This window comes from Fusarium odoratissimum (assembly GCF_000260195.1).
Source record: "Fusarium odoratissimum NRRL 54006 unplaced genomic scaffold supercont1.18, whole genome shotgun sequence".
In the NCBI taxonomy this organism is placed as follows: domain Eukaryota; kingdom Fungi; phylum Ascomycota; class Sordariomycetes; order Hypocreales; family Nectriaceae; genus Fusarium; species Fusarium odoratissimum.
Genome location: NW_022158777.1, coordinates 650,040 through 665,136, shown reverse-complemented (window position 1 = coordinate 665,136; position 15,097 = coordinate 650,040). Strand labels below are relative to the sequence as shown.

The following is a 15,097-nucleotide window of genomic DNA, read 5'->3' as shown; positions in this document are numbered from 1 at the left end:
TCTGCCAAGACTAACCTCGCTAATCTTACAATGAGATAAAAATGTTTCTCATTGACCTAAATGCATTTAGGTAACTGCTGAACTTGAAGGTAAAGTGGCTGTTGAGTATGAATAGAGGCTGCGGCTTTATAAGGCAGGCAGGGATAGCTAGAGGGAGTCACTGACTTAAGAGTGCTGCACATACGAGGACAACAAATAGTAAATACCTTATAGCTTTTGTAAAATAATACCTATTAATATATTAATTAAATTATAATTAAATAGCAATAGAGAGCTTTAAAGCCAGGCCTGGTATCCTTTGCTACTACTCTTCTAAGGTATATAAGTCTCCATCGGATTTTGACAACCTTGACATTGTGAGTTTGGTGAAAGAAGGCTATGTAGTGACCGCTCAGCTTGAGCGGCAATGAACGCGTGAATCGTGGTACAATTGCAGCCTGTATGCTGCAGTAATAGATCCTGGAGACCCAGTACTTCGTTTCTCAAATCATTATAGCAAGTCCTCAGGACAGCATTCTCCTCTTGTAATTTCTCCTCGTGAGCTTCCAATGTTTCTGCCTCATGCTGCTTACGACCTCGATACCTGCGAGAAAGGTTGCGATTTCTCTCTCGAACGCGTGATGTGATATCTTGTATAGAATCTCGCCTATGGCTGACATGACGTTGCTTTGTACCGGTTACGGTCTTGCTCGGACGGAGCTCTGCGTTTTCTTGACCCTTGGGTACTGCCCGTGAATAGTCTTCCTGAGCGGGGTGAGGTTGGCCCAGACTGTCATATTCTGGGCATGCTCCTGCTGTGGACTCCTGGCTGGCACTCTGTTCTGTTTGCACAACTCCAGAAACATCTAGCCAACCTTCAAAGAACCAGGAATCAGGCTGGATGATGTTGTTTGGATCTCCAGCGAACGTGCTCGTCAAGTCAAGAGTGTCAAAGCCGAACTGAGTATCGGCTGGGGTTGGATAGGCAGGATACCCTGAGGGATCATGCCACGGGTTGCAGACATAACCAGAGGAGAATGCATCCATTGCAGTTATTACTTGATAAAACCATTTAGTTTTCACTCACTTCACACAAGCATAAATGCTATACTTACGATATAGAGTACTTAGGTGCTGTATGAAGTTCCTTGCCTAAGAGGTTTGCGGTGGTATAAATTGAATATCCGCAATGTCTGCTGGTGTCTGGGCAGCCATTACAGTGATCTATTTTGTCCTTTACCTGCTGGCTTCCTCTTATAGGCAGACATGTTATCTCTTCACTCCGCTTGGGGATCTTAGATGGAACGTCAATGTAACCGTAAGGGTCATATCATGGGTTGGTGGTCTAGACCAACGCCCTTCCCGGCCGGTATTGGAGAAACAAATGTGGACACGAAGCAAAAACATGTCTACCTTGCGGCTGAGAGAACATGATCACCGTCATATGATGATGGCAGCAAGCCACATTTCTGTGTCAAACGATTTTCCGCCTCAAAATGGATTAAGTCCGATGCAGTATTGCCAAATAAGCTGGGTTTTCTCTGAGGTTTACCATGTACCCGGGATGCGTAAGGGGTAGTGGCGTCATATGCGTAAGCAGCCACATGCTTACAGGGGATTAAGTTAGTCGGCGAACAGAGCGCTGCCGCAAAGAGGGGTTCAGATTATTGTGTAACCCAGCAGTTGAGAATCAGACTCAAATATGACCTGTCACTCGATAAGGGCATGACAGAATGCTCAGGTCGGGCTTGCACCTCCGTTTTAGGGAAATCTGGGAGGAGTTGCAATAGCAATGACACAATTGTACATCATAACGCTTGCATACCATTTGTGTAACATTGGAGATTTGGTAGGGTCGGTAGCTTGATGACATGCCAGTCTTGCGATGTTACCAAGTGACTTCGCCGCATTCTCGCTTACCCTGATTACTTATAAATACTCAGGGTAGTTTGTGTAGGTCTAATTGTTCCATCAGGATGAGAATTAATCATCAGTACGAGATTAATCAACACTAACAGTCAATCAAGCCAGAATGAACGGTTATCAATAGTAAAAGAATTATTGTAAGGCATAAGAGGAAAGGTTATCCGGAGCTACTCAAATGTGTTGTAAACCGGTACACACAGTCCCTCATGGGATTAATTGCATGGCAAATGGCGAAGCTCGGTGATTTATTCTGGCAGCTATACCTTGTCACAGACTCAGCTGCGATAAGTTCAAGGCTAGTCCTCTTAAACAGATCAATGTCAGGAATCGGGGATGTGGCGTGCTGTGCCGTTAAAAAGCAACGACGAACAAGAGATAGGCAGCATCATGCGCACCTTAGATGTGATACTTCTGAGCTTTGCATTAGTGGGAGATGCTCTGACAGAACCTGGCAGGGATTGGAAGTGTGGCGATCGGCGATTGAGAACCCTCATAAGCGAAGAACAGTTGGTAGGTATGCAATAGGTTGTAGATGGCTGAGTGAATCTTACTTTACCTTGCCAAGACCTCAGAGCCTGAAAATTGACATTTGGTGTATGGCGATTTCCGATGAACAGGAGGGCATTCCGAGAGCTTGGCATCATTCCAGTATGACGCGTCATTACGGCCAGTTTTAGGCCTCAGCCCAATTGTGACATGGGCTGGTCTAGTCCTTTTCACAACCGAATCCTATTTGTTGATGCGGGGAGACGGAGACAGCCACAGGGCCCGGCTCCCCGACAACATCATGTTGTTGAGATACGGTCCCATTGGCATATTGACCCTGCTGGAGGAAACCGAAACGTATGATCGGTTGGCAAGTTCCGGAATCAGTCGACACGGCATACGATACACCACTATCTCGGTAAAGGGCTGGGCTGGGCTGGGCTGGGCTATCGAGCTTGGATATTTTGATGTCCGCGGGGCAGTCACGGCATGCCACGACAACCAGATTTATTTATTAACCAGGTAATACCGGTTGTTTTCGACATTAAAATCAATAGCAGACTAATCTGCCTCGGAACAGATTGTGCAAATCCTTTACTCAACTCAACCATCAATTTGCCAACTACCCACTGCAGTCTCTGATGGCCGCCTTGGAGATTAGAAGTACCTCCTACACTCTTCCACAAAGCCTTGATTACCATCAACCCCGCGTAGGTTATCTCTTACATATTTGTACCATGTTCTCACCCCCTGGTCTACCCGACACTGTTCCACTTTAGCTCTCCATCATACCACCCTTGTCGACCAACAACATGAACTACAGACTGGCTCAGACTCATCAGATGCCTCTTGAACTTGCATCCGAGCAAGGTAAGTCGCCCTCCAAGCTGACGCACGATGCTTACTAACGCATTCTTGTCAACAGCTACTGCTCCAAACCTCCCCTGGGACGTGGATGAGTACTTATCTTCCGAGTATTTCTCCAACACGTCCAGCTCACCCGAGCTTGCTGATTATGTGCAAGCTGGTTACCCCTTCAACTACGTACCGAGCTCTGATGCAGCACCCAGCCACGACGCCGACATGAAATCCCCGACCAACAGAACGAACGAATGTTCTACTACAACAATACAACAGAACCAGTTGTCAACACAAATGGTTCAGGCCCCATTGGTGTCCGAGGTTCAACTCCGAGAGGCATCACGCAAGCCCAAAAGCCGCAAATACCAGGTGCCTTCAAACACGACAGCACACATCCGAGAATGCCATCACTTTGCCGAGAAGCAGTACCGCACTCGGCTGAAGTCGCAGTTCGAGAGTCTTCTAGCGGTGCTGCCAGCGTCAAGAACACGCACCCTAGCTGATAGAGACAGCATGCCAAGCTCAGGGCAGGTCTTGAGCAGGGGCCAAGTACTAGATCTTGCGCGAGGGCGTATTCTGGAGCTGGAAGAAGAGATTGAAATCTTGATAAGTGCCACGTCTAATGGCTATATTCAGGCAGGTGATAACCACAGCTTCGACGGACCCATGACTGTATCACTTCCCCATCCAATTCTTTAGCGGGCAGAGTTGTGAAAAAAAACTGAAACAGCCTTTAACTCCTATACTCTATACACAGTTACTTAACTATAACTGGAAGTCTATTCTTAAACTATTTAACCTAGAGTCACTGTTTTTTCAACTACACAACCTGCCTCCCAGAAATCCTTGAGTACATAACCACAAGCAGCCCTATATGCAACCCCATTATCTGCATTTAAGACCCAGAGAACGTTGAAAAACTCATATACCATTCCATCTTGATAATCTCCTGCTGAACACTGAATCTGATTCTCGTATTACTACTGCAACGACTCGATGGTTTTCTTAATTCAGAAGATTGATCCTCTGAAACATCAATCCATCGCTCGTATTGATCATAGATGGCATGAAATAGCCTCCCGTCATGATATCTGCTTCTTCGGAGTACCCTGTCCTCAAATGTATCTTTCAGATCTCTTCCAGTTGCACTTCCTGCTGATATTGCAATAAGTTCCAAAATTTGTCCCCGCCCACAAATCGAGTCTCCCGTGGGTCGAAGCAACCCTGAGAATCTGCCTATCCGGTCCTGGAGAACAATCACTGTTGGCATATTGTTGAGAGGTCTCTTTGTTAGAACAAGGTTGACAGAGTTGCACATAAATCCTCCTCTTGCATCAGAGAACGGTTCAAACCGAATTCCTAACGTAGCTGCTGAGATAAACGTACAGCCTTGGCCCGGGTTGAGATGTAGTTCCCTGCAGTTGATGCAGATCTATGCAAGGAAGAGGTCTTTATTGTTTGACATCCGGCAGTATTCACAGGAGTTTTTATCATATCCCATGTAACAAGATTTCGTATTTTCCAAGAACTATCGGTATTTTGCTGCCTCGAGCTTGGACTGATAGCTGAGCCTGCTCGGAACCTCTTCGGGTCAAAGAAACACACCATGCCCAAGATGGAAGTGAAGTTCTTCGAGTTGAAGAGCTTCTTCTTGCCGCACAACCGTCGGATATCTTTATGTCGTACAAATATGCGGAGTCGACATCGTCGAATGGTCCTCTCAAAGGGTGCCAGAGTAGGGCGTAATCCAGATAGTGTCTTGGCAGACCAAAAATGAATCCGCCAGGAAATCCTGGGACCAGGCGGTTTAGAATACCCAAGCATGCCGTGAGGCCATCCCCCTGAAACGATAGCTCCCGTCCGTTATATGGAGAAACCAGGTCAGTGCAGATGCCAAAGTCAGGCGAGTTTAATGTGTCAAGCCGTCGGAGAAGTGACGAATTTGATGTTATGTTACTGTTGGTGGCTTCGTCGTTCTTATTTGGTCTAAGGGAGGCTGTATCCCAAACTGCGCACTCGCATTGCCAAAACACCGAGTTTTTGAGAAAGAAAACCGCACGTTTGCTAATAATGTACTCCTTGTACGTCCACTCTCTATTAGACCATCTCGACAGGACTGATTCTTGGTGGTAACGAATGATACGTGCGTCGTGACTCATCTAGTACTTATGAGAGGTTTTGTTCACGGATCGCTTCGAACTTTTGCCATAGTTCCTGAACAGTCCACCCTCCGCAGCAGCGACTATTGTCACATAAGCACCGGAGTAGATCTCGTCCATGCGCATACACTCAAACTGTTTCTGCGGCCCGTCTTGGACTATACATAGCCTACCAACCCACAGATACCGCTCTCCAATGTTGCCTGTCAGTTCGATAGCGTGTTGGATAACAGCAGGTAGTTGCGATGTGTTTCGCTTCAGTGCATTAGGTGCCAGCATCGAACTCATGTTGCTGGTAAGGAGTTTTAGCTGATTCATGCGGTCAATTCCATTCGCACTGTCATGCCAAGTATAACTAAGAGCGATATATCTGTTCTGATGATTTCCTTGGAATAAACGTCCCTCCTTGACGTCAATCAGCCAAGTAGGGCCCTTCGGTTGGTCTGAGCCTGGCACATGCTGGCACAGGTAGTGGTATGGTATTTATCGCAGGTGAAGGGCCATTCTCTTAATGGTCTAATGATATAGGGCCGTACGTCCATGTCAAAATGAAGATTGATTATGAGCTTTGATTTAAGTTAACGAGTAAGAAGTGAGAATAGAAATAAGGACGGTGTCTATAAGGCATTTTCTACGTCTCTTACCTGGGTCTTGAGGCAATGGTTTGCGGGTATCATAATGACAGTGGGAAACCACGTTAACCAAAGGAGGGGTTGACACGTAATTATTGGTAACAAGTTTTGAAATGTCTGCACAGGTAGGAGGGATACAAAATATCTTCCGTGGGTCAGCATTTTTAAGAACTATGGTTACACTACTTTTACATCAAGAATTAGCTGTTGACTGATCCTACTACTTTATCAAGGACTGATGAAATGGCCTTGAGGCATTAGTAAACTGATTGTAAAAGCGGAATATGGATTACATTAATTGTAATAAGCTAAGTGCGTCGAGAATATGACATGTTCTAATTTCGTAAAGCCTGTGATTTACTGTCTTGTCGCCCCAACGGTCAGCGAGGACAAAGTCTCCGCCGCACTGTCACATTGACCCCAGTTCTGACCTGTATTTGTGCTAACGAAATACAAGAAAATTTGAGCCCTCCGCTGATTGAATTCTCTCGCCCTGTACGGCTGAACAGCCGCCAAACTGAGACTTAGTGCTGACCAGGGCGAGCGGCCATGAAACATGACACCCGCTCAGCCAGGAAGGTAATGTTGTCCGGAACAAGCCGGCCCAACATGTCTTCGAGAGGAACGTAAAGATTATGCCTCCAAAGCTACATTCGCGTACCGCTCCACCTTTGAGACAAACGACTCTTCTTGGCACAAAGGTCCAGCAGATCCTCCCAATCATCGATTATCAAAGGTAGCTATGAAGGATGTACTTTGCCTTTTGGTATTGATCGGCGAGCGCCACTGGCGTTTAAGCCGAGGACACTGATTTTTCTTAATTAATTAATCATTGGACCAATCTGGCTTGACGGGAACGTGGTCACTCCGTGTGGCACCTGCAGCTGCCCACATGCAGATAATCAATGTGGAGCTGTGAGCACGGACCGCGTGCATCGTGAAGGATAATTCCTCATTGAGCACCTCGCAGCGGTGATTCAGGGGAGGCACTCCAAGTCGACTGAGACTCGCAGTTTCTGGCCCCATTGCCTTCTGACACCCCACTCCAACTTGCAAGGGCTTGGCAAGCGCCAGGCCCTTGGCATAAGCCAAACTGAATCCGTAAACACCAATAGTAGTCCTGTATCATTGACCTTGTAAGCAAAGAATGACTTGTAGAGGTTACATTCGGCTAGCTTGGATCCGACCAGCCAACAAGCGGCTTCAGTAGGTCAGATAGGCACACAATGAGGCTGAGTATAGGCAACCTGAAGCAGAGAAGCGTATTTTACAATATGAATCTTGGACTGATCCGCCCCCGGAATGGCGCTTGGTGTACGTAAATGCGAGAGGAAAAAGAAAAACCTCGTATATGCAACATGCGGTCGCCTCTTCGGCCATCTGCAATTGTTTCTGAAATCGGTATGCCTGTACATACATTCATCCTGTCAAAGTCTTATCGCTGCCTATTGAGAAGTGGATTGCCACCCCATCCCGAGGTTAAACCCCCGGAAACTCAGATTGGTTGATTTCATTCGAATCATTAACTTCATTGGCTTCGAGCTTTCCTGGTGCTTCTCGAGCCCTGTCTACATTATAAAGAATTCATTACATCTACCCGAGAGCACGACTCAGGGAGGATCAGTAGCGTTCCATCTTGAGTGCAATCTTTTCTCATATTTCGATCAATATGCCTCAGAAATAGGCATTGCTTTGCGGTGGGGATTACTATGTCAAAGGCACGGCGCGTCGGCGGAACGGGTCACTAGTCAGTGGACCGAAAAGTCTTGAGGGCTGTTGTTATTAAATAAGGCGGAATTCCTCTAGATAAAGTTCCAGAAGCTGGGTCAGCTGAAGGATTTACATATGGCCATTGAACTGGGTAAACAAGCTCTGGCAGCAACACCCGACAATCATGCAAGGAAGGGATCCATTCTACTCAGCTTGGCCGAGTTCCTTCATCTACAATTCGACAGAAATGATGATGATAAATATTTCGAAGAGTCTCTGAAATATCTAATTGATGGTGCAGAGTTCTCTCATTCACCGCCCACGCTTGGAATTAAGTCGGCGACACTGGCTGGCATAATGTTGGCTACTAAAGACGATTGGAGAGAAGCAAGTCGTATTACAGAGCTGGATGTGAACTTTTTACCAACAGTGGCTCCTCGCTAATTGAGTCAACATGATCAACAACATTTACTCAGCACTACTAGTGGTATAGCCACAATGGCCGCCTCTTTTGCTCTCGAAGCAGGGAAAACACCTCTCCACGCTGTGCAGCTACTAGAGTTGGGCAGCGGAATCATCACTAGTCTTCGATCTCGGTTGCGGTCTGATGTGACCGAACTCAGAGAGTGTCATCCATAAATAGCTGAAAGGTTTGAACAACTTCGAGATATGCTAGACTGTCCGATCAAAGATCTTTATGACAGCGGAGCCGAGGGCGATCCTTTGGGCTCCAAGCCAAAGAGAAATGACCGCCACCAAGCGAGCTTTGATCTTGACGATACCATTGGGCAGATTCGCCTCCTCCCTGGCTTCGAGAAGCTTCTGCGCCCTCCGCCAGTCGAGGTATTGAACAGTGCTGCATCTACAGGGCCTATTGTACTCATCAATTCCAGCGTACATCGCTCAGATGCAATTCTCATTGAGAAAACTACCATTCGATCGATACACCTTCCTGACTTACATGAATAGGACGTGGAGGAAAGGATGAAGATGTTGATGCAAATTCGATCCAACTCTAAATTGATACAACAAGCCGAAGCGGATATGTCTAGTATACTGGGGTGGCTCTGGGACGTTGCAGTGTGCCCGATTCTGGATGCGCTGGGCTTTTCAAAGCCTCCCATGAATGGTGAGTGGCCCCGAGTATGGTGGATTCCAGTCGGCGAATTACGCTCACTTCCGCTGCATGCTGTAGGTCGTCATACGTCTTCATCAACAGACTCAGCAATCGACCGAGTAGTCTCGTCTTATAGTCCTTCGGTCAGAACTCTCCTACATGCTCGCAGGCAATCCAGAAAGGCTCGTGATTCCATGCATGACCAGGCCCTTCTAGTGTCAATGACGACAACTGCAGGGTGTTCTAATCTCACCTTTGCAAAACGCGAAGTGAAAAAACTGGAAAGCCTACTCCCTGCCTCTACTTTCCTGGGCCGACCCTGTGATACTTCGACTTCAGTCTAGAGATGCAGAGGGTGATAAGACGATAGGTAAACGCAAAGGGAGTGACTCACTGATTTGGGCAGCTTATATTTACGTTGACCTTAATGTATTAGATAAGCTGTAGTTAACACTGTCTACTCGCCACGCTGTAATGTGACTCCGACCAGTGTATACACTCTCATATCCAATTCTGTTTTAAGGATACGAAATCACGCACCCTCAGCGCCTCTCAATGAAGCTAGGTAGGACCAAACGCATCAGCACTAGCGTGGCGTTGAAGTTGATTGCCATGTCCCGAAAGAACAAAGCAAGATCCTGCTTATGGAACTATGCATATGGTCTTGCTTAGTTCCTGCCCCTAAGCAAGTAAATATCTGGGGTACTTACCACGCGGAGACCAACAACTCCGGCACCATTGATGAGGACATCAATCTCGCCTACAGTGGAGGTGGCCTGTGTACATCGGTTACTAAACATTCCATAGCGCAGTGTTGATCACGATTTACTTCTTGCCCCAGCTCCTCGCAGTCTTTTGGGTTACCGACGTCGCAGCGCGAATAATGCACTGCATCAGCACCAAGGTGCAAAAGACCATCCTTGGTAGAATCTGGCAGGGAGGGCTGTGTATCGGATAGGAAGAGACTGGCACCAGCAGTAGCAAAGCTTTCTGCGGTGGCGCCGGCAATAGTACCAAGAGCACCTAATTAGCGTTAAATAATAAAGACAGGGTCCTAGACAGGGAACAGTTCTTCCCCGAGACACGTACCGGTGATGAGAACAACTTGTCCTTTCAGGGAGCTTCTAAACTTGGTTGGATGAAGGAATGGATAGATTTCATTATGAATGCGGGGGGGCCGCTGTCCTGCAAACTACATTTCAAGAACCAAGCAATGTCTTTATAGTTGCTAGATAGCCTCTCTAGTGCTGACAACTGGAATCGGTAAAAATGATGAAAGGTAGTCTCGGAGCCAGCCTGCCTATAGTTCCCGAATCCGATACTAACCAGATCCGAGACCGGCCCGATAATCCACCATCTTCACGGAATAACTGGTGAATGGCAGCTGAGAATTGCACGCCAGACCAATCCCAAACATCTACCCATGTATGTGGCTCAGTGGTGCCTTACTTATCTGGACGCGTTGCTTATCTAGACGCGCCCGGTTTGCCTCGGCCTTGACATTGCCAACCAAGATCATCGCCTCGATATCCTGCACAATAATCCTCCCTTCTTCTCAGAAATACCCACACTCAAAGTATCGACGGGCTCTTCCGGGTGGACCATTTCCAATTTGTAGTTTCTCAGTACCGTAGAGAGCACCTTTAAAATATTCATCATAGCCAAGTTCTTGCCTATGCACATACGATGCCCAGTACTGAAAGGCGACAAGTACCCCTGGAGGTCTTTGCTGTTGGGACCAAGGAAGCGATCTGGGATGAACTGGTCGTGGTCCTTGCCCCAAGTCGATGGGTTATGGTGAACGACGTGGTTCAGAGCAAAGACAGTGGTCTTTCTATTGTTAGACTCAAATGATTCTATTATGTTGTTCAATCTCACCTTCTGAGGTATTTGGCATCCCTGAATCACAAGTCCACCAGGAGTCATAATCTTCCGTGGTAATGGCATGGTAAACACAGAGTTAATTCTGAAGTTTTCGTGTATGCATGCCCTTGTATATGGTAGATCTTTCTCGAGGGCCTGGTAAGAAGTGACTTGACCCGTATGATTAGATAAGTTCGAATCTAATTCTTGGATAACCTTGTTCAAGACCTCAGGGTTTTGTAGCAGATGGGAGAATAAGAGCGTCAGGGTGCCTGAAGTTGTATGAGACCCGGCGACACTGTAGCTTGTGAGAAGATGGCAGGCAGTATAAGCAATCGCACCTACATCATTGCAAAGGCCTCGGTATTTATGTCCAACTCGGTAAGCTTGGACCCAGTCTCAGGGTCAACGGCTACTAACAAGCACGAGAGAAGGTCCTTGCGGTCGCTGGATCCAGCTTCAATCCTTTGCCGGACACAAGCCGCAGTCAGATTCCGAAGCTGCGCACGAGCGTTGAACAGACGTTGCAGCCATGGAATGGGGATGAAGGGCAGGACCTTCTTGATCCACGGGAGAGCATCTGGCGTCATTCCCATCAAGCAAGCAAGATAGATATGGTCATTGATGGGCGGTAATCGGGCTAGATCTCTCTCATCCTGCGAGTCGAAACTTCTGCTAAAGGCGAGCTCACCTAGCACATCGAAGACGTAAAGGGCAATCATGTCCTTGAGATCAAAATCTTGGTTACTATCGCAGAAATGGTCCAGGTTATTCCTCAGTTTCAGGATATGGCTGTCGACAAAATGCTCCATCTCCTTGATGGAGTGCAGGGAGAAGGCATGGGCCATTTGGCGACGTCTGATGGCGTGAATCTGATATCTAGACTTAGTGGAACGCCCATTCATGGACAAAGGATGGCATACCTCTTCATCTTGTGTTCCAAACAAGTTGGGATTGAAAGTCGTAAACCCATCGTAAAACCCCGTCTTTTGTAGTTGTCGACCTCCCTTGTATATGGTGTTGACGGCGTCGGGATTACGAAACGACAAGTCATTTGGCCCGACCCGTACAACGTCGCCATACTGCTCATGCAGCCGAACAAGCGTATGCGGGAGATGCAAATTCCAAAGGTGGTAGGTTTTCCAAAGGTTGGTGACCGAGGCGAGGGGAGGACCGGGGTACTTGGCAAGTGGGTGTAGGTAGCGATAGTAAACAATGTATACCAGTCCCAAGAAGCCGACCACGGCTGATGTTTGAAGAAGAATAGGCAGGCTCGAGGCCCAGGTGATGAAAGATTCAAGCTCAAGTGACATTTTAGCAATGCAATGTATAATAAGCGTAAAGCGTAAACAAGAGGTTATAGCTGAAGCTTTTATACTTTCATTGCACATTTACAGGCTCATCTGCTTACGCATCTATACCGACTCATAGCCACATAAAACCATCACGGAAGCACGGAGGCGGAACTAGCGTCTATGTACACCGCGGAACTAGCGGGTGCATCGGAACTAGTGCAGCAAATTTCCCCGCACATTCAACTGCCGAGAATTTAGATTCAAGACCACCGGATCGAAAAAGGCATACAAAGGAGACCCAGACAGCTCGTTGTTAGTCGGGTTGAGGGCAGTCAAGAACGGCAGCAATAGCCTCTTTCCTTTCTTTCTGTCACATGTGTCCCTCTAGCTTTTTTTTCATAAGACTTAATCTAGTTGTTATAAAAGGTAATAAGGATGAAATACAATAGTAATCAGAACTCTAACATTTATACTATAACTCTTTGCTTTTAATCCTTATTGTGATGTTTTTATATCTTATCCTCGCCATCGGTATTTACTTGCTCAACCGCCTCTTTATCACTTTTATAACCAGCCTTCAGTCAGCCCATACTAACAAACTGTCTGTTATTTAGAGTAAGCTCCCATACCTCGGTAACGCCTTCATTCTAGGGGCTCATGTAAAAGGAATGAAAAATCAGGAAATCCATCAATTCCAATCCCGATGTCAGACAAGAACGCGAAGTCTCCCGACAAGGATTCAAAAGGTAGGGTCGAGTTGAAGAACATCAAATCAGTTGGTGAGCCTGGCAATGAACTATCCCTTCCATGGTCTTCATTAGGTCGTGTCTGACGGTCACTTGACAAGGCCGGTTTTGACAGCCCATTCAGCCTTTCAGGAAGCTCTCGCAAACCCTGCAGGCGCTGCCATAACCGGACCATCGGGGGTGACCTTGTGCTGAGAAGCTCAATAAGATCAAGGGCTTGGTCAAACTCCGTTTGCACGGTATTCCAGAACAAGCCGTGGGCATGTACAACTGCGAGTAGAATATTCCCAAAAGCTGCAACTAAAAGATGTTTGAAGAAGAGCACGTGGGAGAATATCAAGGTTCTGTGAGTACTCAGTCTACAGAGCGTGGAGACCGCGCCTTTGGCCAGGGCTACTGCAACATGGGCCTTGGCTTCGTGTTGGCTGATGCGAGATACGGACTGCAGTACGGGCCGGAATATCAAGTTGCGAAGAAGACTCTGCCGAAGATACAGAGCTGCTTGGATAAAGAGTGACGTTGAGAATGGTTCACTTTGGCCAAGGCTTGCGTCGAGCTTGAAGTGTTGTGGTAGATCGTCATACCACTGACTAGCTTGGGCGTCCAGGTACTCAAGATCATCCCCATGAACCTCCGTTTCATTCTCTCCGTCGATATTCATAACCCTCCACGCACGGCCTACTAGCTTAGTCCATTGGAGCAGACAGCGGAGTACAGGATCTGAGTTATCCTAAAGAGCCGTCAGTAAACAAGCTTCCTTTTTTAATCTTTGCGCCACCAACCTGCAAAAATAGCGACTGGTCCACGTAGGAATCTTGGATAGAGTAAGGAATACCCTGACCAAGACAAATGCGTCTTTCGAGCATGTATACAGACCAGAAGACATTCAACGCAGTCTTTCGATCCTCATGATTCCCAAACACTTTCTTCATAGTTGTGTGTCGATGTAGTCCTATCTCCAAACAAAGTCTTGCTGCAAGCCCAATCATCCTCCCAGTGCGTACTTCGTCGTCGAGTTGATAATGGTAAATGGCCTACAGAACTAATTAGTGGCCAGTCTGGACTAGTGACAGAGCTGCTCACAGTCAATACCAACAGCTGTATGCCGCTGATGCCACTTGGGTTCCATATCAAACTCTCAACTGCTTCTGTTGTACTTTGAAACAGCCTCTGAGCCTGATCGTTTCTACCACCATTCTCCATTGTTTTGCTAACAGCTAGAACAATCTTTAGCTTGTTAGTCTCGTCATTTAAAAGAGCCTGTGTTGCTAGCTCCCTTCTAGGGATGGGCGTCCCGCCGCTGATAGGCCCTATAACTGCATATACTCCGTCGACCGTATCTATGAGCTTCTCCTCGCGCAGAAATGGGTAAAGACTACCCATATTAGTGAACCATTTCTTAACAAGAGTAACAGCCTCTGTTTTAGGTATATCCCATAATGGATCCATGGCTACAAGCTTCATGAACGGGCCATAATTCGAAAAGTGAGATGGGACCCCTGAAAGGTTACCATAATCACAGCTCAGCTTGCTGAGAAGAGCAGAAGGCATGCCCATCTCCCTGAGGTTACCGCTGACGGCTTTGAAGGCGAATTCGGAGCTTGACGGGCCGCAGAACTCGGGAACGCTTTGTAAAGTATCTGGCATAATTTGGACTTTCAGGGTTTCGCTGTAGATATGAGTTGATTGGTTGGTATCCGTCTTGGAATTACCTTCGGCAGCCGTGTTACCAGAACTGATAGTATGAACAGGTGCGGTAAGAGTATCCCGAGGGCTCGCCCTATTATGAGATATTAATGGGATCTTCTGCTAGAACCGTGGCGACGTACAGGGCTGACTTGGGCTGACTTCGCGGCATTTCATACTCGCATATCTTACGTAGCGAAGAGCATCCCCCGCAAGGCTGTTCACCTTTCAGCTACACTTAGCATTGTCTTTATGTTTAGTGCTTGCAAGACTTACCGTCACACTTGGTCTTGCGTCGTCTACAGTAGGTGCTAGAGCTGCAGTCAGCTCTATGTAGGTGCGTTATGTAAGGTGGACGGTGATAACCACCAAGCCTGATTGACATATTGCGCTCGTTTAGACCGAACTTTAGTTCTAGCCACTGCCTTGTGAGTCTCGCCCATAATTATAGGCTTTGTATAGTTTCAGGGACATGTAAAAATGGGCGGAGTGGTTTAAGAATATTCGGGGGTAACGATGAGATTATATAAATAGTCGAATCCTAAGAAGAAGGATGCGGGGTATTGTGGGGGCTTTTTGTATTTCTTACTAACTCTAGGCTGTAAAAATATTATATATAACCCTGGCTTAGGAATTA

General features: G+C 47.0%; 8 protein-coding genes across 12 annotated transcripts; 3 read left to right on the top strand and 5 right to left on the bottom strand.

Annotated features, from left to right (window-relative positions):
• Positions 1 to 181: 181 nt before the first annotated feature.
• Positions 182 to 2,489, bottom strand: FOIG_10576 (uncharacterized protein). 2 transcript variants are annotated; one of them, XM_031210927.1, is made up of 4 exons: positions 2,457 to 2,489; positions 2,301 to 2,316; positions 1,095 to 2,209; positions 182 to 1,037 (listed from the first exon to the last, which is right to left on the bottom strand). In XM_031210927.1, exon 4 carries the CDS (start codon positions 1,024 to 1,026, stop codon positions 313 to 315), a length of 714 nt encoding a protein of 237 aa, XP_031059638.1. In that variant the 5' UTR covers positions 1,027 to 1,037; positions 1,095 to 2,209; positions 2,301 to 2,316; positions 2,457 to 2,489; the 3' UTR covers positions 182 to 312. The 2 variants fall into 2 exon arrangements, with proteins under 2 accessions (XP_031059638.1, XP_031059637.1); XM_031210926.1 differs by lacking the exon at positions 2,457 to 2,489 and having other exon boundaries at positions 1,095 to 2,344.
• FOIG_10573 (uncharacterized protein) lies at positions 1,532 to 6,186 on the top strand. 3 transcript variants are annotated; one of them, XM_031210923.1, is made up of 4 exons: positions 1,923 to 3,261; positions 3,317 to 3,365; positions 3,416 to 4,373; positions 4,424 to 4,856. In XM_031210923.1, the coding sequence occupies exons 2-3, from the start codon at positions 3,347 to 3,349 to the stop codon at positions 3,949 to 3,951; spliced, it is 555 nt and encodes a 184-aa protein (XP_031059634.1). In that variant the 5' UTR covers positions 1,923 to 3,261; positions 3,317 to 3,346; the 3' UTR covers positions 3,952 to 4,373; positions 4,424 to 4,856. The 3 variants fall into 3 exon arrangements, with proteins under 3 accessions (XP_031059632.1, XP_031059634.1, XP_031059633.1); XM_031210921.1 differs by having other exon boundaries at positions 1,532 to 2,307; positions 2,361 to 3,261; positions 3,317 to 6,186; XM_031210922.1 differs by having other exon boundaries at positions 3,317 to 4,373.
• Positions 4,743 to 5,411, bottom strand: FOIG_10575 (uncharacterized protein; the record flags this gene model as incomplete). The annotated part of the gene is made up of 1 exon (XM_031210925.1): positions 4,743 to 5,411. One exon carries the CDS (start codon positions 5,409 to 5,411, stop codon positions 4,743 to 4,745), a length of 669 nt encoding a protein of 222 aa, XP_031059636.1.
• Positions 5,412 to 5,729, bottom strand: FOIG_10574 (uncharacterized protein; the record flags this gene model as incomplete). The annotated part of the gene is made up of 1 exon (XM_031210924.1): positions 5,412 to 5,729. One exon carries the CDS (start codon positions 5,727 to 5,729, stop codon positions 5,412 to 5,414), a length of 318 nt encoding a protein of 105 aa, XP_031059635.1.
• A 1,702-nt stretch (positions 6,187 to 7,888) lies between the features above and the next one.
• On the top strand, positions 7,889 to 8,197 carry FOIG_10572 (uncharacterized protein; the record flags this gene model as incomplete). Its single annotated transcript, XM_031210920.1, has 1 exon — positions 7,889 to 8,197. The coding sequence occupies one exon, from the start codon at positions 7,889 to 7,891 to the stop codon at positions 8,195 to 8,197; it is 309 nt and encodes a 102-aa protein (XP_031059631.1).
• Positions 8,198 to 8,251: 54 nt separating this feature from the next.
• On the top strand, positions 8,252 to 9,060 carry FOIG_10571 (uncharacterized protein; the record flags this gene model as incomplete). Its single annotated transcript, XM_031210919.1, has 4 exons — positions 8,252 to 8,355; positions 8,404 to 8,596; positions 8,723 to 8,944; positions 9,040 to 9,060. 4 exons carry the CDS (start codon positions 8,252 to 8,254, stop codon positions 9,058 to 9,060), a joined length of 540 nt encoding a protein of 179 aa, XP_031059630.1.
• A 352-nt stretch (positions 9,061 to 9,412) lies between these two features.
• FOIG_10570 (uncharacterized protein) lies at positions 9,413 to 12,046 on the bottom strand (the record flags this gene model as incomplete). The annotated part of the gene is made up of 7 exons (XM_031210918.1): positions 9,413 to 9,520; positions 9,581 to 9,646; positions 9,700 to 9,893; positions 10,556 to 10,700; positions 10,749 to 11,031; positions 11,079 to 11,605; positions 11,657 to 12,046. 7 exons carry the CDS (start codon positions 12,044 to 12,046, stop codon positions 9,413 to 9,415), a joined length of 1,713 nt encoding a protein of 570 aa, XP_031059629.1.
• A 419-nt stretch (positions 12,047 to 12,465) lies between these two features.
• FOIG_10569 (uncharacterized protein) lies at positions 12,466 to 14,942 on the bottom strand. Of its 2 annotated transcripts, XM_031210917.1 has the most exons (6): positions 14,830 to 14,938; positions 14,737 to 14,771; positions 14,604 to 14,685; positions 13,858 to 14,554; positions 13,557 to 13,808; positions 12,466 to 13,504 (listed from the first exon to the last, which is right to left on the bottom strand). In XM_031210917.1, the coding sequence occupies exons 1-6, from the start codon at positions 14,901 to 14,903 to the stop codon at positions 12,671 to 12,673; spliced, it is 1,974 nt and encodes a 657-aa protein (XP_031059628.1). In that variant the 5' UTR covers positions 14,904 to 14,938; the 3' UTR covers positions 12,466 to 12,670. The 2 variants fall into 2 exon arrangements, with proteins under 2 accessions (XP_031059628.1, XP_031059627.1); XM_031210916.1 differs by having other exon boundaries at positions 14,737 to 14,942.
• Positions 14,943 to 15,097: the final 155 nt, after the last annotated feature.

Bases quoted from the DNA above. Each gene is read 5' to 3' on its own strand.
- FOIG_10576 (XM_031210927.1), bottom strand. From the start codon at position 1,026: ATGGATGCATTCTCCTCTGGTTATGTCTGCAACCCGTGGCATGATCCC.
- FOIG_10573 (XM_031210921.1), top strand. From the start codon at position 3,204: ATGAACTACAGACTGGCTCAGACTCATCAGATGCCTCTTGAACTTGCA. The intron at 3,262-3,316 runs GTAAGTCGCCCT...TCTTGTCAACAG, and splicing joins TGAACTTGCATCCGAGCAAG to CTACTGCTCCAAACCTCCCC.
- FOIG_10569 (XM_031210916.1), bottom strand. From the start codon at position 14,845: ATGTCAATCAGGCTTGGTGGTTATCACCGTCCACCTTACATAACGCAC. The intron at 14,686-14,736 runs GTAAGTCTTGCA...TGTAGCTGAAAG, and splicing joins ACGCAAGACCAAGTGTGACG to GTGAACAGCCTTGCGGGGGA. The intron at 13,809-13,857 runs GTGAGCAGCTCT...TTAGTTCTGTAG, and splicing joins TACAGCTGTTGGTATTGACT to GCCATTTACCATTATCAACT.